The sequence below is a fragment of the Oncorhynchus gorbuscha genome, linkage group LG14 (genome assembly GCF_021184085.1).
Source record: "Oncorhynchus gorbuscha isolate QuinsamMale2020 ecotype Even-year linkage group LG14, OgorEven_v1.0, whole genome shotgun sequence".
NCBI lineage: Eukaryota > Metazoa > Chordata > Actinopteri > Salmoniformes > Salmonidae > Oncorhynchus > Oncorhynchus gorbuscha.
Window position 1 is genome coordinate 8,158,074 of NC_060186.1, and position 23,706 is coordinate 8,181,779.

At 45.8% G+C, this 23,706-nt stretch overlaps 2 protein-coding genes across 2 annotated transcripts in view; one reads left to right on the forward strand and one right to left on the reverse strand.

Annotated features, from left to right (window-relative positions):
* LOC123994370 lies at positions 1 to 4,241 on the forward strand. Its single transcript, XM_046296880.1, has 4 exons — positions 1 to 289; positions 547 to 640; positions 778 to 865; positions 2,857 to 4,241. The coding sequence occupies exons 1-4, from the start codon at positions 85 to 87 to the stop codon at positions 3,469 to 3,471; spliced, it is 1,002 nt and encodes a 333-aa protein (XP_046152836.1). The 5' UTR covers positions 1 to 84; the 3' UTR covers positions 3,472 to 4,241.
* Positions 4,091 to 23,706, reverse strand: part of LOC123994368 (leucine-rich repeat protein soc-2 homolog) — a 26,956-nt gene continuing 7,340 nt past the window's right edge. The window contains exons 3-10 of the mRNA XM_046296879.1: positions 10,828 to 10,993; positions 9,088 to 9,585; positions 8,487 to 8,639; positions 6,734 to 6,835; positions 5,836 to 5,994; positions 5,520 to 5,722; positions 5,219 to 5,314; positions 4,091 to 4,730 (exon numbers count right to left, since the gene is read on the reverse strand). Coding sequence (XP_046152835.1) covers positions 4,560 to 4,730; positions 5,219 to 5,314; positions 5,520 to 5,722; positions 5,836 to 5,994; positions 6,734 to 6,835; positions 8,487 to 8,639; positions 9,088 to 9,585; positions 10,828 to 10,993 — 1,548 coding nt within the window. The 3' untranslated portion in view covers positions 4,091 to 4,559. The remainder of the gene's footprint in view (positions 4,731 to 5,218; positions 5,315 to 5,519; positions 5,723 to 5,835; positions 5,995 to 6,733; positions 6,836 to 8,486; positions 8,640 to 9,087; positions 9,586 to 10,827; positions 10,994 to 23,706) is intronic.

A 23,706-nucleotide genomic window follows, 5' to 3' on the forward strand; every position in this document is an offset into this window, starting at 1 on the left:
TGGCACTTGCGAATGTGAGGTGAGGAATGGTAGTATGTGGTACGTGTGCACAGTCTGAACTGTGGGTGGAAGCAATATGCCTAGATGCGACTAGTGTGCGGCCGGAAACCAACACGAAGGAGAAGAGACGAAGGGCGGAAGAGACGAAGTGCACTCCGTTGTGGTCCCTTCGCAGTGCTAGCTAACATGGATGCTACAATGGAAAACATCGAACACACGCTACCGCTATACTCGAATAATGCAAAAAAGAAAAGTAAAAAGAAAGTGAATTCAGAATACACGTACAAATGTAAGTAGTCAATTGATCCTTTATATGTTTATTTCGGACTACAAATGAAGTAAGGAACTCCGAGCTAGTTAGCAAGCAAGCTAGCTACCTACAAAGGGGACATCATGGCGCCTTGTCTCGAATACTTGTTCGAGCAGATGCGTGCGTAGACATCAGACGGCGCGATCCACATTTGTCATATTAGTCAAAATGTGAATGTTATTTCATTTGAATTACATTGTATATGTAGTGATTTAAAACATATTTGTTTATTTCAGTGTCTGAATATGAAACAATGGACTTTGTGAAATTGCGCGTATCAAATCGCTACATGTTTACGGGGAGGAGAAATGCCTCTCGACTGGCCTGGAGGTGAGTTCAGATTCTTACCCGAGATCCTCCCAGTACACGTTTTGTTAGATACGTTTTTTCATTTGACCTGTCATTGAGACGAGTCAATGTTTATGGTTTTTAAATCGAAATGATCATTGTCTACCTTTTTGTTGCAGGGCCATCCTCAAACACATGGGCTTGCAGGGGAAGATGACTGCCAGTCAGGCAATGAAAAAATGGGAAAATCTGAAGAAGAGATACAAGGTAGCAATTGCATCCTACATACACTACATATCCCAAAGTATGTGGACACCTGCTTGTCAAACATCTCATTCCAAAATCATGGGCATTAATATGGAGTTGGTCCCCCCTTTGCTGCTATAACAGCCTTCACATGACAATTACAACAATACTGAATGAACACTTATTTTAATACATCAATAAAATCAATTTAGCCTCAAATAAATAATGAAACATGTTCAATTTGGTTTAAATAATGCAAAAACAAAGTGTTGGAGAAGAAAGTAAAAGTTCAATATGTGCCATGTAAAAAAGCTAACGTATAAAGTTCCTTGCTCAGAATATGAGAACATATGAAAGCTGGTGGTTCCTTTTAACATGAGTCTTCAATATTCCCAGGTAAGAAGTTTTAGGTTGTAGTTATTATAGGAATTATAGGACTATTTCTCTCTATACCATTTGTATTTCATATACCTTTGTCTATTGGATGTTCTTATAGGCACTTTAGTATTGCCAGTGTAACAGTATAGCTTATGACCCTCTCCTCGCTCCTACCTGGGCTCGAACCAGGAACACAACGACAACAGCCACCCTCGAAGCAGCGTTACCCATCACTCCACAAAAGCCGCGGCCCCTGCAGGGCAAGGGGAACAACCATTCCAAGTCTCAGAGCGAGTGACGTTTGAAACGCTATTAGCGCGCACCCAGCTAACTCGCTAGCCATTTCACATCGGTTACACCAGCCTAATCTCGGGAGTTGATAGGCTTGAAGTCATAAACAGCTGCTGGCAAACGCACGAAAGTCTTGTTTGAATGAATGCTTACGATCCTGCTGGCACCTACCATCGCTCAGTCAGACTACTCTGTCAAATCATAGACTTTAGTTATAACATGATAACACACAGAAATATGAGCCGTAGGTCATTAATATGGTCGAATCCGGAAACTATCATCTCGAATAAACAAGACGTTTATTCTTTCAGTGAAATACGGAACCGTTCCGTATTTTATCCAACGGATGGCATCCATAAGTCTAAATATTGCTGCTACATTGCACAACCTTCAATGTTATGTCATAATTACGTAAAATTCTGGCAAATTAGTTCGCAATGAGCCAGGCAGCCCAAACTGTTGCATATACCCTGACTCTGAGTGCAATGAACGCAAGAGAAGTGACACAGTTTCACCTGGTTAATACTGCCTGCTAACCTGGATTTCTTTTAGCTAAATTTGCAGGTTTAGAAATATACTTCTGTGTATTGATTTTAAGAAAGGCATTGATGTTTATGTTAGGTACATGTTGGAGCAACGACAGTCCTTTTTCGCGAATGCGCACTGCATCGATTATATGCAACGCAGGACACGCTAGATAAACTAGTAATATCATCAACCATGTGTAGTTATAACTAGTGATTATGATTGATTGATTGTTTTTTATAAGATAAGTTTAATGCTAGCTAGCAACTTACCTTGGCTTCTTACTGCTTTCGAGTAACAGGCGGGCTCCTCGTGAGGCAGGTGGTTAGAGCGTTGGACTAGTTAACCGCAAGTTTGCAAGATTGAAACCCTGAGCTGAAAAAAATAGTTCTGCCCCTGAACAAGGCAGTTAACCCACCGTTCATAGACCAGTTAACCCACCGTTCCTAGACCAGTTAACCCACCGTTCATAGACCAGTTAACCCACCGTTCCTAGACCAGTTAACCCACCGTTCCTAGACCAGTTAACCCACTGTTCCTAGACCAGTTAACCCACTGTTCCTAGGCCGTCATTGAAAATAAGAATGTGTTTTTAACTGACTTGCCTAGTTAAATAAAGGTGTAAAAAAATTGGCAACCAAAAATACAGATTTCCAATTGTTATGAGAACTTGAAATCGTCCCTAATTAACGGGCCATTCTGATTAATCGGTCGACCTCTAATTGGCATCCTTGTAAAGTTCTAAATAGCCCTGCCCTAGAGACATCCTTCATTATCTGACTACCTACTAATACTGTTTATCCTTATTTTGGGGACAGGAGCTGAAGTACCCCCCCCCAGGGGTGCAGGTGTTCCCCCACAGTTGGCGTTGGTACGATCTGATGAGTGATGCAATGGAGGGGCGTCTGGCAGGCTCAGCCCCCATCATCGGCCCACTCCCCCCGGGCACTAGCGACAGTGATTTTCTCCCTGACGCCCGGCCCAGGAAGAGATCCATGATTGGCGGAATAGGGGTGATGGGGATGCACTGCGACCTGGATGAGATGGACACCGAGAGGGCGACGCTGGAGACCGAACGGGCGGCATTGGAGGGCGAGCGAGAGGTGATGGGGAGAGAGCGGATGGCGCTGGAGAGAGAGCAAGCAGGGCTGGAACGAGAGATGGCCAACCTGGACCGGGAGCGTGCCCAACTGGAGAGGGAGAAGGCAGCGGTGGAGAGGGAGAGGGGGCTGATAGAGAAGGAGAAAGCGCAGGTGGCCAGGGATCGGCTGGCTGTGGACAGAGACAGAGTTCTACTGGCGGAGGGTAGAGCAGCGGAGGAGAACGGTGCGGAAGGACAAAGCTGTAAAACAGGAGGACAGAGGGTCGTTGGGTCATTGGAAAGAACCGAGAGATTCCTCAAGATGTTTGAAAAGTTGGTTGAACGTATGTGAAGAACAATTACATGTTTGTTTATACTAGAATAGACTATTCAATTAGAAAATAATTGGATATCATTTGTATTGGTTTTATTTTCTATGAATGTACAAAGTTTTCAATGACAAATCCTTTTTGTATTGCTGTTCAGAGATGCCTGTATGCCTATTGTTATCTGGGCTAGAAGTATTTGAACATGAACTGCCTAAACAGTCAGTTCATTCAAAATCACTTTGCAGCTACACACTTTACTGGTCAATTCTCAATTAAAATGTTAAGCCATTGAGGTCATCAAAACAACTTTATTCAATTGTGGTATTTCCATACAAAGCACACAATAGCAGGCTGTTTCTTCTTGTTAACCCCATCCACACCCAACAGAACCCCCCTCCCCCTCCCCAGTCATACAATAGCCTTGATCTTTATTGATATAGGCTATTGTGGTCATAACAAGAACTTTGAAATGTAATATGCCAAATATTGCAGTTCATGTAAAAAAAGTGACTTCAGAATATATTTTTATATTACAGTACAGACTTTACAAATGCTTGTTTAATTGATTCTTTTATTGCATTGATATTCAAATTGGCGTTCCAGTAAGCTTCAGCTTCAATTAGTTTATGCTAGTATAATTTTTATCTTTTTAAATAGTGTTAGATTTCTGTAATATATATTTTTTTCCTTTACAAAAACATATTTAAACAATATTACTGGTTGTCGTGGCCAGTTGTGAACAGACATGAAACAATGTTTGATTGTTGGATCAATAAAATGTCACATTTTTGTTGTCTTTTTGTTTGCTTCAAGTTGCTGAACAGTTTGGCTTTTGACAAAGTTATCTGGTGTGTATTTGTGTATGTAGGAATGAGAGATACACACCATCTCGCTCACTGTGTTATGTATGCGATCAACAGCTGATCAGACTTAAATTAGGCCAGATAGGTAGACACTGTGTTCCGGTGTTTACTGTATGTGCAGATTGCAATTGAACTGAGACTGGACAACTTTTAGGATCTGTCTCCGTAGGTAAGTATGTACATATGTCTCGTAGATGTTGAGCTGTGTAAGGATGCTTGTGTATTCACGAGTATTGATCAGTGTGTGGTTAGATGTGGGCTCCGATGGGGATGCGGGGCAGGCACACATAGGCCTGTGGGGTCCTGCTGAGGTTGATGGGGTTGCCGTCCAGGCGAATGTCCTCCAGTGCGTTCCTGATGTAGTTGAAGTCTTTCAGGTTGCAGAACGTGTCCTCGTGTATCATCTGAATGTTGTTGCGCTGGAAAACAAGGCATTGGAAGTCTAAGAAAACACTGAAACAACACATTCATTATGGTGCTCTAACCACCACCTAGTGGTTAGTGTTGGACTTGTAACCAAAAGGTTGCAAGATCGAATCCCTGAGCTGACAAAGTAAAAATCTGTCGTTCTGCCCCTGAACAAAGCAGTTAACCCACCGTTCCTAGGCCGAGAATAAGAATTTGTTCTTAACTGACTTGCCTAGTAAAATAAAAATTGATCTATGGGCCTTGAGATTCTGCACAGATCTGCTGGAGAAAAGTACAGTTTAAATATACAATAATTTGCCCTAATAACTGAATGGCAGAGAATTGCCCAGAATGTTTTGAAACAGCTTGCAGAAAGAGGGGTTACGGTGGTCAGTTGAGCAAAAATCCCTCTAGTCACCACCAGTGTACAGTATGAAGGTAATCCTATAGTTCTCACATCACCCACAAGAGGGCAGTAATGAGGCAGGAGTGCAGGTACCTGTAGGTGCAGAGAGCGCAGGTTGTCCGGTAGGGGCACAGGGATGTGGTCGATGTGGTTGTCTGTTAGGTACAGGTACAGCAGACCCGTCATGTCCTAAACAAAACACAGTGTTTACATTTAGAGTGGAGTCATTTATGCCAGACAGCCTCTCAATACATAGCTGTTTTTGTTTCATCCCAGCACTCACACATGATTCAACTCATCAAGGGCTTGGTGATTAGTCCATTAGGGGAATCAAATGTGATAATGCGGGGAAAAAGAAAATCAATTGTTTGTAATGCTTGCCAGACCTACATACCTTGAAAGCCTCTTTGTGGATGCCTGTGGCGCCAATGTTGTTGTGGCTGGCGTCGATGAGGGTCATCACGGGTGGAAGGGCAGGCAGCTGTGACACGCCGTTCTCACGGAGCACCAGCTCCTCCAGCACGGGCAGGCCGGAGAACGCATCATCGGCGATGGATGCAATCTCGTTGGCGGTCAAGTCGATCCTCTTCAGCTTGTCTGCAAGAGAGAGAAGATAAAGTACTCAGACTGTTCCACGTGGTTTCATTGATTGAAACAGCCATTGAACAGCAGGAAATCTCACGGCTGTGCCTTTAACATGTGACACCTACTCATTTGAGCGAAGTCGCCCTTGTTGATCTTGGTGATGTGGTTGTAGCGGGCGTAGAAGTGAGTGGTCTCTTTGGGGAGAGGCGGCACGCTCGTCAGCTTCACATCATCACAGTAGACAGAACCACCCAGACAGGTGCACAGCAGGCAGGTAGGCATACCTGGGACAGACAGACAGGACAAGGAAGTAAGAAGGAGGTAGGCGATACACTTGAGAGAACAGTTGCTAGGTCTGAGATGTGTGATGAAGTTTAAGCCACCAGACTTCGATGCAGTAACAATGGGTTTGTAGAATGGTGGAGACGTGCACTCAGTGTTGATATGATTTGTTTGTTTTACCTCTTGCATCAAGAAATGTTGTCATGTCTGGATTGGATGCAACTTTTGATGTGACCAAGGTGTGCACATTATGAGGGGTGTTGCTGAGGTGCTATGGTTGAGGTGTAGTGCATTCCCAATGTTAGACATATTGTGTTAATGGTGTTTGGGACAGGTTATAACACAGGCGTTTGGTGAAGATGACGATAACAGATGTTACAGACTCATATCGTAGAGCAACTTGATAGTAAACACATGATACAGACAGACACATGACAGTGCTTGTGACAGGTAAGGACAAGACATTGTGTAACGGACATTACAGATACATATGGCTTCAACACAGTTTGTGGTCAGTTTTAACAGGAGGCACATAAGATTCAATAACCCTATTCAATCAAAACCAGGGTTTCTGGGGTGAAATGGAAGAGACAACTCGTATAAAGATATGAGAAAATAGGTTTGAATATGGGAATGTGATAGACCCCATGTACAGTATAGTGAAGTAGAATAGACCCTATAACCCCAGAAGCCTGGTTACAGGTTTTGATTGAATAGTTAGCATTTGTGCTGGATACTGACCTTTAATGTCCAAGTCAACCTCTGGCAACCCAGAGCCCCCTGAGCCTACTGTACCTCCAGACTCCTGAGGGGTTTTCGGAGTAGTCTGGAGCACTTCCTCCTCTTGTTAGAGATAGAGATGAGGAAGGAGACAGGTTGGAAACAGCATGGACAGTGACACGACAACAAGTGCTGTTTGCCACAGTGAGAAGTCACAAATAGCAAGGGAGTTATGTTGTTGTCGTTGTTTATGACACATTTAACTGATTAAATTAGGTAATAGTTAAATGGAATCTTGGGAATGGATTTTGAGAGTTAATCAAATGATGTTATGTTAATATATGTTTAATTTAAATACAGTTGAAGTTAGAAGTTTACATACAGTTAGGTTGGAGTCATTAAAACTCGTTTTTCAACCACTCCACAAATGTCTTGTTAACAAACTATAGTTTTGGCAAGTCTCCTGTCTCCTAGAGATGAACGTACCTTGGTGCGAAAAGTGCAAATCAATCCCAGAACAACACCAAAGGACCTTGTGAAGATGCTGGAGGAAACAGGTACAAAAGTATCTATATCCACAGTAAAATTAGTCCTATATCGACATAACCTGAAAGGCAGCTCAGCAAGGAAGAAGCCACTGCTCCAAAACGGCCATAAAAAAGCCAGACTACAGTTTGCAACTGCACATGGGGACAAAGATCATACTTTTTGGAGAAATGTCCTCTGGTCTGATGAAACAAAAATAGAACTGTTTGGCCATAATGACCATCGTTATGTTTGGAGGAAAAAGAGGGAGGCTTGCAAGCTGAAGAACACCATCCCAACAGTGAAGCACGGGGGTGGCAGCATCATGTTGTGGGGGGCTTTGCTGCAGGAGGAACTGGTGCACTTCACAAAATGGATGGCATCATGAGGAAGGGGAATTATGTTGATATATTGAAGCAACATCTCTAGACATCAGTCAGGAAGTTAAAGCTTGGTCGCAAATGGGTCTTCCAAATGGACAATGACCCTAAGCATACTTTCAAAGTTGTGGCTAAATGGCTTAAGAACAACAAAGTCAAGGTATTGGAGTGGCCATCACAAAACCCTGACCTCAATCCTATAGAAAATGTGTGGGCTGCACTGAAAAAGCATGTGCGAGCAAGGAGGCCTACAAACCTGACTCAGTTACACCAGGTCTGTCAGGAGGAATGGGCCAAAATCCACCCACCTTATTGTGAGAAGCTTGTGGAAGGCTACCCAAAATATTTGACCCAAGTTAAACAATTTAAAGGCAATAGTACCAAATACTAATTGATTGTATGTAAACTTCTGACCCAATGAGAACGTGATGAAATAAATAAAAGCTGAAATAAATACATTTCTACTATTATTCTGACATTTCACATTCTTAAAATAAAGTGGTGATATTAACTGACCTAAAACAAGGAATTTGTACTAGGATTAAATGTCAGGAATTGTGAAAAACTGAGTTTAAATGTATTTGGCTAAGGTGTATGTAAACTTCCGACTTCAACTGTAGGTACATTGGAACAGTGTTCTTAGCTGGAATTGGAGATTCATACTTGTCAACCACAAATCCTTTGAAAAGCATCTCTTGACCAGATTATTTGGTCACATTCTCCTGTCCAAATACGGACATGGCAGCAGAGCATGCTTTCTGCTCAAAGTTTCTCTGACCTTTACCCCTGTTATCCTTACACATATGATATGATGGGTTGATACCATAGAGATCTGTTTTCTTATTGTTTCTTTATTTGGTGGTACTGACCTTCTTCAGGGTCAGGGATTAATGTGACCTCTGACCCACCAGAGTCGGAGTCCCCAGGCCCTGAGGCCCCTGAGGTGCCAAAGGCCCCGGACTCCCCAGAAACACCCGATGCCTCCTGGGGGGTAGTGTCAGGAATGAGGGGCATCTCCTCCTCTTGTTAGAGCCAAGGGGAGGGGTTAGGAGACAGGTTAGTGCTTCTCATGGGATGGGATGGACTGTCAATCAACAATCAGACAATCAATCAATCATTCTCAAACATGGTTTGACAGTGGGTTAGGTTGACAATGATTAGGGACTATTGGTAAGTAATGCAATGACAATGGTAGGACAATGAGTGACGTTTACAATGACAATGATACTGTAAGTGACAAAGCAATGACACAGGGTTTACAATGACGACACAAGAAAGCATTATCAATCCACATTTAACCAGCACAAAGCAGTTAAATGAAAAGGCAAATTTATAAATGCAATGAAATCCCATATAGTTTTAGCGTATCAATCAGTGCTTGGAACCGTACTAGGTTCACAAGGCCACTATAGGCCCAACCAACTATCTGTATACTTCTACAGTGTAGTCTGTATAAGTATAGGTACTGACCTCCAGATATAATTATTATTCCTGAGTCCCCGGAACCTCCAGAACCTCCGGAACCCCCAGTACTGGAAACCAATATGTCCCCGGAACCCCCTGAGCCTAGGAGGGTGCCAGAACCTCCAGAGCCCAGGGAACCAAGATCCCCGGAACCCCCAGAGCCTCCAGAACCAAGATCCCCAGAACCCCCAGAGCCTCCAAAACCAAGGTCCCCGGACCCCACAGAGTCTCCGGATCCAAGGTCCCCGGAACCCACAGAGCCTCCGGATCCAAGGTCCCCGGAACCCCCAGAACCAAGATCCCCAGAAGCTGCTGAACCAATTTCCATGGAACCCCCTGAGCCTCCAGAAGCCAAAAGGTCCCCAGAACCGGAAGCCAAAAGGTCTCCGGAACCCCCAGAACCTCCGGAAACCCCAGAGCCACCGGAACCCCCAGAACCCGTGGAACCCCCAAAGTCCCCGGAGATATGAAGAATGTCAATAGGACTCAGGCGCAGCTCCTCCTCTTGTTAGAGACAAGATTAGGTGTTAGAAGAGACAGGTTAGAGCACAGTGGACCATGATTCAGTTTAGGGCTAGTGAGTCATGTTTACAATGATGATTAGGAGACATTACAAAAAGTTAATGAGATTTATGGTTGAGTACCACACATTTAACTAATGTCAGACAGTTAAATGGAACTCATGCATTTGGAAATGATGAAGGATGATTTTAAAAAGGGGTCGATTTGCATGGGTAGGCGTTAAGAGGGAAGGTTGTGTGTTATGTATCACTGTCAGTACTGGACACATACCTTCCTCTCCCTATGTGTATGGACTCATAGTGTGAGGTGACAGAGTGTATGTGCTGTGGGTGTGTGTATACAGACCTCCCTGTGTATAGGCTCATAGTGTGAGGTGACAGAGTGTATGTGCTGTGGGTGTGTGTATACAGACCTCCCTGTGTATGGACTCATAGTGTGAGGTGACACGGTGTATGTGCTGTGGGTGTGTGTATACAGACCTCCCTGTGTATAGGCTCATAGTGTGAGGTGACACGGTGTATGTGCTGTGGGTGTGTGTATACAGACCTCCCTGTGTATGGGCTCATAGTGTGAGGTGACACGATGTATGTGCTGTGGGTGTGTGTATACAGACCTCCCTGTGTATGGGCTCATAGTGTGAGGTGACACGGTGTATGTGCTGTGGGTGTGTGTATACAGACCTCCCTGTGTATAGGCTCATAGTGTGAGGTGACACGTTGTATGTGCTGTGGGTGTGTGTATACAGACCTCCCTGTGTATGGGCTCATAGTGTGAGGTGACAGAGTGGATGTGCTGTGGGTGTGTGTATACAGACCTCCCTGTGTATGGGCTCATAGTGTGAGGTGACACGGTGTATGTGCTGTGGGTGTGTGTATACAGACCTCCCTGTGTATGGGCTCATAGTGTGAGGTGACACGATGTATGTGCTGTGGGTGTGTGTATACAGACCTCCCTGTGTATGGGCTCATAGTGTGAGGTGACACGGTGTATGTGCTGTGGGTGTGTGTATACAGACCTCCCTGTGTATAGGCTCATAGTGTGAGGTGACACGTTGTATGTGCTGTGGGTGTGTGTATACAGACCTCCCTGTGTATGGGCTCATAGTGTGAGGTGACAGAGTGGATGTGCTGTGGGTGTGTGTATACAGACCTCCCTGTGTATGGGCTCATAGTGTGAGGTGACACGGTGTATGTGCTGTGGGTGTGTGTATGTGTGTATACAGACCTCCCTGTGCGTCTGGGCCCATGAGTACCCCAGACCCCCCTGAGCCTTGCGGGATGAGCTGGGGTCTTAGGGGCAACTCCTCCTCCTCCACTTCCTCCTCCAGTGATGCAGGGCCCCCAGGGCCAGGGTAGTTATAATTTGGTGGGGCCAGTGTGCCAATCTCTATCTGTGGGAAAGACAGTAACCGAGGAAGTCAATGCAAATGCAGGAATTGTGCCACTAGAGAGCGCCAGAGACCACCGTAGAGCGCCAGAGACCACCAGAGGGCACCAGAGACCACCAGAGAGCGCCAGAGACCACCATAGAGCACCAGAGACCACCAGAGAGTGCCAGAGATTACCAGAGAGTGCCAGAGATTACCAGAGAGCGCCAGAGACTACCAGAGACCGCCAGAGACCGCCAGAGAGCGCCAGAGACAACCATAGAGCACCAGAGACCACCAGAGAGCGTCAGAGACCACCATAGAGCACCAGAGACCACCAGAGAGTGCCAGAGATTACCAGAGAGCGCCAGAGACTACCAGAGACCGCCAGAGACCGCCAGAGAGCGCCAGAGACAACCAGAGACCGCCAGGGACAGCCAGAGACCCCCAGAGAGCAGTAGCTCTCACTTACCGAGTAACCGGAGGCTTCAAAAGCCAACTGTCGCTCATGGACCGGATGCTCTACGTCTTTTGGTCCAGCCGTGCAGTGTGAAGCACTGATTTTGAGTTCAATACCAGTAATCATCTCATCAGTACCCAATTTATGTCACAGGACAACGGTATGTATGACAATGTTCAATAGGCAATAAAGCTTAACAGCGACCAAACAATAATTCAATATTTGGATACAACACGAGTAGTTAAAGAGTTCCCAGGCAAAGGACCAGGGACACGAGGACTTCTAGACATCCTGACTTCTACCATTCAGAGAGAATAGAAGATCCAGAGACAGTTATAGTATCAGTCATTCACAGGTGTAGCTTAACAGGGGCACCTCAGGGCTATGCTGTTTCACCTCTACCATTTATATACAGATGACTGAAGAAGCAACCAGGAACGAAGACACATCATTGTGCATGCAGATTACTCAGTCATGATACACCTCCTAAATAATAATTACACTGGTAATGGCCAAGTAGTGGAAGACTTGGTATATTGCTTCCTATCTACAGGTGAATGTTGAAAAAAATTGAGGACATGAATATTGATTTGAGGAAGACCCTCAAGGGTTGCCCCCCCCAAAAAAAAATCACAGCCAGGAATTGGAAAATGTGGATACAAATGTCTGGGTACAATTTTGGACCACAAACTGAGATGAGAGAAGAATACAAGTGCAATCTGGGTAAAGGCAGAACATAAAGGGTTTTTAGTGGGGAAACTCCACCTTCCAACCAAGGAAACAAGACTGTTCTCACCCTGTTTTACAGATATTTTATTACAGATTTCTCACTGTTACCACATTCTCCACGGTCTGTTGGTTTGTAAACATAACTGTAAAATGTTTGGTCAAAATTAACAGGATAGTGAGCATCAGTTCAAACATCACATGTGTGGCACAAACCAACTTTTCCTCACTATACAACAGGAACGTCCTCTAAAAATTAAACATAATTTTCATTAAAGTGGAAGTTCAGTATTTTACAATTTAATGTAAGAAACTTCCTCACCCTGAAAGTAGTCTATGGACTAGGGAAAACCGTAATCCATGATTTGTTTTCTTTACAAATACATTTTCAGTGTGACGAACCATTCGACAACTTGTGAAATACAGAATCTCCCCTATAATTGACTATTGTGGGTTTTCAACTTGGGAACTGCATAACCTGCACGGTAGGCTTACCTATGGCAGTGGTGCCTTGGTAGGATGCTCTGTGACAATCACTTCCTGGGTCAAGTGACAGGATATACTCACAGGGATCACATTCAGACAGTACATACAAACCGAAAAATGGAAGAACCCATTGCAAATGGAAAGGTTAGAATGGCTACAGTGTGATAACGTTGGAAACATGTCAAACCTAACCCAGTTGAGATCGTCTATGACAAATTGTAAAGAGGTATTTTGCCATTTATGAGCAGTTTGTGGGTTTGCTGCTGTGGAATGATGACCACAGCAGGTGTTTGGTTTGTTTAGAAAGCAAATAAACAGTCACACTACATGGTAGGCCTACATCTAAAGAAAATCTCCTAAACTCATTCTGTTGACCTTTCACCTCTCCATGTTCTCACACTCCTCAGAACCCAATGAGGTGTGTGTGTGTCAGAAGGTCAAAGCATTTCGACTCAAATTTACCAAACAGACGGCAGAAATATGCAATGTCAAGAAGTCATATTGAAATCCTAACGGCACACTTTCCAGAAGCGGTCTTTGGCTGTAAGAGGGCCCCCATAGTCTGTTCTGATAGTGTCTCACAGCAAAGCACGACACACTCATTGTTTTAATACCAGTTATGATATCAACTGCATCTTTCTACTGCGCTTTAAGCCATACATCTCACCTCCTAAACAGATGAACATAATGCAACACTTCCAACACAGCTACATGTTCCTATGTTATGGAATGTGGAAGAAAGGAGTAAGAACTGTCATTCTTGCTCGTTTGATGTTATGTCTGGCCTATGCCACCTGACCACAGTGCATTTTCTTGCATGTAAAGCAAATATCTGAAAATCAGACAATAAAGACATATCTACTCTCAACTAATGTTAAGAATGTGATAGATACTTCAAGGGGTACCTGCCTTCATTGTCCTTGCTGTTCAGCAAACCACCAGAGTAATGTCATGCAGTTCTATTATTAACCACACAGGGGCGCTGAAACCCCACAATGTGCAAAAGGTAATATTTGACTCTCTTACACCCATGGGCTGATCCTATCTTCCAAAAGAGGGAATGGTCCTTATGGAACCAAGAGACACATGGTAGCTGCAAAAATGCATATTTCACTCCACTTTTCTCAACCAATGTTGAGAGAAACTGTCCATCGACTTTCACTCCGTGTCAGGCAGATTCCTAACCTGAGGTAGCCTGAGACTTACCTAAAGGCAACTCACCACAGATTCCTAACCTGAGGTAGCCTGAGACTTACCTAAAGGCAACTCACCACAGATTCCTAACCTGAGGTAGCCTGAGACTTACCTAAAGGCAACTCACCACAGATTCCTAACCTGAGGTAGCCTGAGACATACCTAAAGGCAACTCACCACAGATTCCTAACCTGAGGTAGCCTGAGACATACCTAAAGGCAACTCACCACAGATTCCTAACCTGAGGTAGCCTGAGACTTACCTAAAGGCAACTCACCACAGATTCCTAACCTGAGGGAGCCTGAGATTTACCTAAAGGCAACTCTCCACAAAGTGTATGTTGCTGTATAATGAAATTCCTAAAAGTAGATACAGATTTAGATGCAAGGAAAGGCATGTACAGTAAAATGGGGACGTTTGTAAACGTAGCCACGTAGAACGGGTATGAAATTGAAAATGCACATTTTTTAATGTTTGGGAGTGACAGAGTTTAGGAGACAACAAGGTAGGCCTTTGAGTAGTCTTGCACAGAGTTAGTTTGCTTGCTGCTGATGCCCCTCCTCCTCCTCCTCCCCCCAAAAAGCAAACATACATTTACATTTACATTTAAGTCATTTAGCAGACGCTCTTATCCAGAGCGACTTACATACAAACTCGGGGGAAACGAGAGGCAAAAGCTTGGCTACCCCCAAAAAAAACAACTCTGGGAAACAACGTGGAAATACAGAATGTGCAGAGAGAGAGTTTTGAAGTTCCATAATGTGAAATAGAGGAGCTGATTTGAAGCATACAGATCTTTCTGTGCAGCACTGCACTCTTGCTCTCTCACAAATATTATTTTCAGGTCTCGCCAATGCATCTCTTTAGAAACTTCACAACTCTAGAGAGATCTATGCATAATACCACCACTCTTCCAAACCAAGCTGTGACACCCTAAAACATGTCACGAAACCAACCAAGGAGTCCCATTTACCACAAAGTCCTAGCCTCACAGAATGGTTTATATGTTATGTCATTGTCAGAGTGTATACCACACATGATCACCCATTTGGATGTAGTTTATTTGAACAGATAAAACCAGTAAGTTAAAACAATGTGCAGGAAGAGGCTAAATGGGTTTGTCGAGGAGTCTTCTAGTTGTCAGACATTATCAGGCTTGTTTAGGTCCAAGAAGATATACAATGGAGTGGTATGTTGGAAAGTGCTTCTTTACAAATAAACAAGAATTTTAAACAAATACGGTGCATTTGGGAAGTATTTGTACCCCTTCCGTTGTTTCACATTTTGTTACGTTACAGCCTTATTCTAAAATTCATTCAATATTCAATAATTCAATAATGAAAAAGCTTTTTTTGGTGTGGAATTATTAGCAGATGTATAATAAAAATAAAATAAAAAAATATCTTATTTACATAAGTATTCAGACCCTTTGCTATGAGACTGGAAATTGAGCTCAGGTGCATCCTGTTTCCATTGATAATCCTTTGAGATGTTTCAACAATTTGATTGGAGTCATCCTGTGGTAAATTCAATTGTTGGACATAATTTGGAAAGGCACATACCTGTTTATATAAGGTCCCACAGTTGACAATGCATGTCATAGAAAAAACCAAGCCATGAGGTCGAAAGAATTGTCCATAGAGCTCCGAGACAGGATTGTGTCACGGCACAGATCTGGGGAAGGGTACCAAAAAATGTCTACAGCATTGAAGGTCCCCAAGAACACAGTGGCCTTCATCCTTCTTAAATGGGAGAAGTTTGGAACCACCAAGACTCTGGCCAAACTGAGCAATCGGGGAAGAATGGCCTTGGTCAGGGAGGTGACCAAGAATCCGATGGTCACTCTGACAGAACTCCAGAGTTCCTCTGTGGCGAATGGAGAACAAGCATCTCTGTAGTACTCCACCAATCAAGCCTTTATGGTAAAGTGGCCAGACGGAAACCACTCCTCAGTAAAAGGCAATAACCACCCTCTTGGAGTTTGTCAAAAGGCACCTAAAGACTCTCAGACCATGAGAAACAAGATTCTCTGGTCTGATGAAACCAAGAATGAACTCTTTGGCCTGAATGCCAAGCATCATTTCTGGAGGAAACCTGGCACCATCCCTACATTGAAACATGGTGGTGGCAGCATCATGCTGTGGGGATGTTTTAAGCATCAGGGACTGAGAGACTAGTCAGGATTGAGGGAAAGATGAATGGAGCAAAGTACAGAGAGATCCTTGATGAAAACCTGCTCCAGAGCACTCAGGACCTCAGACAGACGCAAAGTTTCACCTTCCAACAGAACAACAACCCTAAGCACACAGCCAAGACAACACAGGAGTGGCTTCGGAACAAGTCTCTGAATGTCCTTGAGTGGCCCAGCCAAAGCCCGGACTTGAACCTGATCGAACATCTCTGGAGAGACCTGAATATAGCTGTGCAGAGTCGCTCCCCATCCAACCTCACAGCGCTTGAGAGGATCTGCAGAGAAGAATGGGAGAAACTACCCAAATACAGGTGTGCCAAGCTTGTAGCATCATACCCAAGACTGGAGACTGTAATCACTGACAAAGGTGCTTCAACAAACTATGAGTAAAGGGTCTGAATACCCAATTTTTTAATGAATGAGTTAGCAAAACATTATATAAACCTGTTTTTGCTTTGTCATTATGGGGTATTGTGTGTAGATTCATGAGGGAAAAACAATTTAATCCATTTTAGAATAAGGCCATAAAGTAACAAAATGTGGAAAAAGTCAAGGGGTCTGATTACTCTCCGAACACACTGTATGGGTTCAATGGCAGACATATGGGACTGTACACACATGTACATCTGTATACATACGTTCCACCTGCCTTCGTGTAACGTCCTGTGTGTCTTTCTCAGGGCTCACTGCCGCTCTCTACAAAGGCCAACTTCGCTCAACGATGGCTTCATGATGACACAAGATACATTGCAGCCACATTGTAAAAAATGTCAATCTTACGTAGATTTTTCTGTTGTATTGAGATAAGGAAGTAAACATGACTTGTTTTGAGTTTCTCTCACTCACCCAGAAAATGCATTTACTTTTTTTTGTTGATTTTGCTTCCCCAGGAAATACAAGACTTGTTTCAATCCTGCCAGTGGACTAAAATCATTTACCTTGGTAAGACATCAAGTTAATGCATTCTAATGGTAAGAAATACAATATCTATGTAAGATCAAAACATTTTGCAGAGCGCTTGTTTACAATATGTTGTCCATTGAAAGGCTTTCTGCTATAAAGCTTGGTGACTTAGTTACATGTGTGTGATGAAGGACTTAAACACTTGCTTAGCTCCCTGGGCTCACTTTTAGGGTTTAGCTAAGTGGGCTAATAGGGACTTGTGATGCCCAGATGACCCGTGTTCAGCATGTGTGACCTATAAATTGATGAAAACACTAATCCCTGTCCACATGCAGCAACTTCCAATCACAAGGTCATAGGTCACCTGAGCGATCAGAGGTACACGTCTGTTTGTTTTCAAAGCAACACCACAGACTTTAATTTGAGAAACAGCCGAAACAATGGCAAAGTTGTCATGTATTATGATGTAATAAATAAAATGCATATGCAATGATTTTATTTAAAAAAAAAAACATTTGTGGATCTTATGTGGAATTGCAGTATAGATCAGACTTCGCTAAAATATTTATAAGTAAAATTTGAGATGAGCTTGATTTAACTTGACATTTGAACTTTTGGGATTATTCTATTGGTTCTATTGTAACGGGAAAACTAAATGAAGTGCAGTTCAAGTATTTGAAAGTATTTTCCATACCTGGCTGTATTTGACCCAGGTCTGGTATTAACATCTTTAAGGACACCACTAGAGGCTAATAACAATCAGGTATAAACAGAATAAAGCTACGCATTTTTACTACATAACTTCACTTGTTTTCCAGGAGTGGCCCCTGTCTCTAAAGCTGCTATTCTGAAGCTGCTTAGAGGTACCATTTAAATAGACCAAAGAGAGCATTACAAGCTTCTATTTGCATGTTGCTGATGCAATGTGACCTGTGACCTATTCACAACAGACACATACTCTACAGTGCTCTAAACCAAGTCAGCTCCTGTTCTAGGAGTGTCTGCAAAGAGCTTTAAATGCACCAGATCAGTAACTCTGGCCTTGGATTACAGTTTACAGGAGAAAAGTGTGACGCTTCTTAGGGTTAGGGTCAGACGAGCTGCAGAATTAAGAAAGGCAATAGAGAGCTGGAAAGAGAAAGCAGAGGTCATCATTGAGTCTCCTCTGACAGAGGAGGGAAGGAGGGAGGACTCCTTCCAGTCTGCATGATCCCCTTTCCCACTCTACATCCGTATTCCTAAATCTGCCCTCTCACCCTTCAGTAGCCAACTGTATCAAGGGCAAGCGCTGCCACACACTAACAAATATTCTATAATCGCACTGAAAATGTTAATCATGTGAGAGCGATATAGAGAATATTTTCCCCAGCACACACACACCACTGAAGAGAAAGTCTGAAGGGAACTGCTGGAGTTTTTCCTGTCTTCTATCTACACTACTGTCAAGGGTTTGTTTTCTCCTGTATCAGTTTCTCTTTCCCCTGAATCATTCCAAGGTGTTTGGATTACATGCACTATACTCCATCTGTCCTGTTTATACTGAGAAGAAGAGTTTGAATTGGGACAATGTAAATGAGATGTAATTAGCTGTAATTGCTTGAAATAAAATGTGGTAATTTAACAGATGGGATTATCCAAAACAACTCACACACACGCACAACACAACACACACACACACACACACACACACACACACACACACACACACACACACACACACACACACACACACACACACACACACACACACACACACACACACACACACACACACACACACACACACACACACACACACACACACTCTATGCATTAACATCACCTTCCTCCATCAAACTGAGCCATTAGAACATTCTCTGAGATTGCACATTGATAACACAGCAGACTAATGAACAACTACAACATTGTTTTGTACACAGATCCCTCATGTCATAATAGCCAAATGTGCATTGGATTGTGGGACTGACTTGGATGGTGGCATACCACATCGGGTTCAGTTTAAATGGTTTGGCTCAAGGGGAACGAGTCGAAAATCTGATCCCGCTGTTGAGCCTCATGCCAGCCTGACATAGTTTTGGCATTGTGTCTCTGTTACAAAAGAAAATAAACGGGAACATTGGCTGAAATGGGCTGTTTTAGTGTTCTCTGGCCAAACCTGCATTGCAGACTAGTTGCATCACATCCAACTTGGGCCGTTGAAGGCTACTTCTAGCATGGGCAGCGCTCTCTCTGCTCACTCTCCTCTTTCCGCCATTTTGGACTCATTTGGGTGCTTTTTATTGTTCAGATTGTTTAATGTCCGACATAACCCTCTGGCCCACTTGAAACCCTTTGGGTTCTGGCTAGCACAGAGCAGTTTGGCCCATTTTAGCATGCCGATGTCAGACCTGGGCCAAATGTGGGTTAGAATTGAACTTAACAACAAGGGCTATAATATCCTTTGCCACATAGACCATCAGTATCTACAGGCTACTGTAGAAGGTACTAACACCTCTCACAAACAGCAACGCCACTCATTTACTTTGATCCATCTTGCCATACTAGTTCCATGTCTAATGTAGCTACATTCCTAATTGTATCCCTTCCCCAGCCCTTTATGAATACATTGTATGCAAGTGAGTTGAGAAGCTTGAACCCTGCAGCTGTATTTTTTATTTGATTTTTATTTAACATTTATTTAACTAGGCAAGTCAGTTAAGAACAAATTCTCATTTACAATGACGGCCAAACACGGACGACGCTGGGCCAATTGGGCGCCGCCCTATGGGACCTGTAAGGTTTGCGGAACTGGTGGCAGTGAAGTCAGACGCAGGAAAGCAGAGATAGGCAGAGATAGGTAATAGCCGGAGCAGTTTAATTACAAAACCCACGGCAATACAAAAAGAACCTACATGAGTACAAAACCCGATGCGCACCAGTAACATAGTGTACAAGCACTTACAAAGAAACAATTACACACAAGGACATGGGGGGGAACAGAGGGTTAAATACACAACCATTAATGATGGAAATAGAAACCATGTGTGTAAGAAAACAAGACAAAACAAATGGAAAATGAAAAGTGGATTGTCGATGGCTAGAAGACCGGTGATGCCGACCACCGAACACTGCCCCAACAAAGGGGAGGAAACGACAGTACCCCCCCCCCCCACCTTGACGCACGGCAGCGCGCCGACACCGGCCTCGAGGATGACCCGGAGGGTGAGGTACAGGGCGATCCGGACAGAGATGGTGGAATTCCCGCAGCATTGAAGGGTCCAACAAGTCCTCCACTGGAACCCAGCATCTCTCCTCCGGACCCTACCCCTCCCAGTCCATGAGGTACTGAAGGAGTATGGATCGAGGGGGCGGAGGAACCTCCCGCACCTCAGTCTCCTGGAGCGGGCCCGCCACCACCGGCCTGAGGAGAGACACATGGAACGAGCGGTTAATACGGTAATCTGGGGGAATTTGTAGCCTGTAACTCACCTCGTTCAGTCTCCTCAGGACTTTCAATGGCTCCACAAACCACGGACCCAGCTTCCGGCAGGGCATGCGGAGGTGCAGGTTTCGGGTCGAGAGCCAGACCCAGTCCCCCTGTGTTCGCACCAGGGCCTCACTGTGGTGACGGTCTGCGCCGGCTTTCTGGTGCAGCACGGCATGCTGAAGGTGAACATGGGCGGCTCCCCATGTTTCCTCCTCGTGCCGGAACCAGTCTACCACTGCAGGAGCCTCGGTCTGACTCTGATGCCAAGGAGCCAGAACCGGTTGATACCCCAGTACGTACTGGAAGGGGGGGGTTAGTGGAGGCAGAGCGAGTTCTGGGCCAGGGCACGAACGCTGCCCACTCCCCCGCCCGATCCTGGCAATAAGACCTCAGAAACGTACCCACAACCTGGTTTACTCTCTCCACCTGCCCATTACTCTCGGGGTGAAAACCGGAGGTAAGGCTGATCAAGACCCCTAGACGTACCATGAACGCCCTCCAGTCCCTCGAAGTGAACTGGGGACCCCGATGAGACACTGGGGACCCCGATCAGACATGTCTTCAGGCACCCCGTAGTGCCGAAAGACGTGTGTAAACAAGGCCTCCACAGTCTGTAGGGCCGTAGGGAGATCGGGCAGCGGGTGGAGACGGCAGGACCACAGCAACCAGGATCGTGGTGTTTCCCTGTGATGGGGGAAGATCGGTGAGGAAACCGATCGACAGGTGTGACCATGGCCGCTGTGGAACGGGTAAGGGGTGTAGCTTACCTCTGGGCAGGTGCCTAGGAGCCTTATGCTGGGTGCACACCGAGCATGAGGAAACATAAACCCTCACATCCTTAGCCAAAGTGGGCCACCAGTACTTCCCACTCAGACAGCGCACCGTCCGACCGATGCCTGGATGACCAGAGGAGGGTGACGTGTGGGCCCAATAGATCAGCCAGTCACGGACAGCAGACGGAACGTACAGACACCCAGCGGGACACTGGAGAGGAGCGGGCTCTACACTCAACGCCTGCTCAATGTCCGCGTCCAGCTCCCAATCTATCAGCGCCACCAGGCAGGAAGTGGGGAGTATGGGGGTGGGATCCATGGGCCGCTCCTCTGTGTCATACAGCCGGGACAGTGCGTCTGTCTTACAGTTCTGGAAACCTGGTCTGTAAGAAAGGGTGAAAACAAAACGGGTGATAAACATGGCCCACCTTGCGTGGCGAGGGTTCAGTCTCCTTGCTGCCCGGATGTACTCCAGATTGCGGTGGTCAGTCCAGATAAGAAAAGGGTGTTTAGCCTCCTCAAGCCAATGTCTCCACGCCTTCAAAGCCTTGACTACAGCCAACAGCTCCCAGTCCCCCACGTCATAGTTTCGCTCCACCGGGCTGAGCTTCCTCGAGAAGAAGGCACAGGGGCGGAGCATCGGTGGTGTACCTGATCGCTGAGAGAGCACGGCTCCTATCCCAGCCTCGTACGCATCCACCACTATCACCACTATGAATGCCAAAGAGGGATCTGAATGGGCCAGCACGGGAGCTGAGGTAAACAGAGCCCTCAGGTGACCAAATGCCCTGTCCGCTTCAGCCGACCACTGCAAACATGCCGGTCCCCCCTTCAGCAGTGAGGTAATGGGAGTCGCTACCTGAACAAAGCCCCGGAAAAACCTCCGGTAGTAAATGGGGAAATCCTAGAAACCGCTGCACCTCCTTTACCGTGGTGGAAGTCGGCCAATTATGCACGGCTGAGATGTGGTCACTCTCCATCTCCACCTCTGAGGTGGAAGTGCAGTACCCTAGGAAGGAGGCGGACTGTTGAAAGAACAGACATTTCTCAGCCTTGGCGTACAGGTCATGCAACAACAGTCGACCAAGCACCTTGCGCACCAGGGACACGTGTTTGACACGTGTAGCAGAGTATATCAGAATGTCATCAATATACACCACTGCACCCTGCCCGTGCAGGGGTATGGGCAGGGTGTACCCCTGATGCAGGGATTCGGAGACATATGTTTCCATAGCCACCGTCACCGCCTGTGACAGAGGATACACGTGACTCCTGGGAAGTGCAGCGTCTACCAGGAGATTTATCGCACAATCCCCCCGTCGATGGGGTGGTAATTGAGTCACCTTCTTTTTGGAGAAGGCGAGAGCCAAATCGGCATATTCAGGGGGAATGCGCACGGTGGAGACTGGGTCTGGACTTTCCACCATTATAACACCTACGGAAACCCCTAAACACCTCCCAGAGCACTCTCACGGCCACCCCGTGAGAGCCCTCCGTAGCCATGAAACAGTGGGGTCATGGCAAGCTAACCAGGGTAGGCCTAGCACCACGGGAAACGCAGGAGAGTTAATGAGAAAGAGACTGATTCTCTCCGTGTGACCCCCCTGCATCACCATGCCCAGAGGAGCGTTTGGCCTCCCTAATCAACCCTGACCCTAATGGTCGACTATCTAAGGCGTAAACTGGGAAGGGCGTAGCCACAGGAATGATGGGGATCCCTATACTATGGGCAAATGATCTGTCATTAAAATTCCCAGCCGCGCCTGAATCGACGAGCGACTTATGCTGGGAATGCGGGGAAAACCCAGAGGGCTCTGGGTGAGAATTGTGCTTTCTCACCTGGGGTGACGCCAGAGTGCCCTGCCTGATGCCTCGATCCCCGGAGGAACCAACCCTGCACCGACCGGCAGTGTGACTTCTGCGGCCACAGATGGTGCACGAGACAGAACCTCCTCCGGTCTCCCTGAGCGTAGCACCTCCTAACTCCATGGGCATCGGAGTGGTGGTGCTGGGGGATGGAACCAACAGACCCCGATCTGGACGTCCGCGGGTAGCCAGCAGGTTATCCAGCCAAATGGAGAGGTCCACCAGCTGGTCGAAGGTAATGGTGGTGTCCCTGTAGGCCAACTCTCGACGGATGTCCTCGAGCAAACTGCAGCGATAGTGGTCGATCAGGGCCTTGTCGTTCCATCCCGCTCCGAAGGCCAGGGTCTGACAGTCCAAATCGAACTCCTGTGCGCTTCTCATCCCCTACCGCAGGTGGAAAAGACCCAGCGCTCTGCCCTCGGGTGGGTGGTCGAAGAATGCCCGGAAACGATGAACTCCTCAAAGAAGTCCAACACCACATCTCCTTCCATCCACATGGCGTTGGCACACTCCAGTGCTTTCCAAAGAAGCATGAGACGAGGGCGGACACCCTCTCACGGCCCGAAGGAGCCGGGTGGATGGTTGCCAGGTAAAAATCCAACTGCAGCAGGAAACCCTGGCAGCGGGCAGCCGTCCCATCGTACTCCCCGGGGAGGGTGAGACGAATCCCAC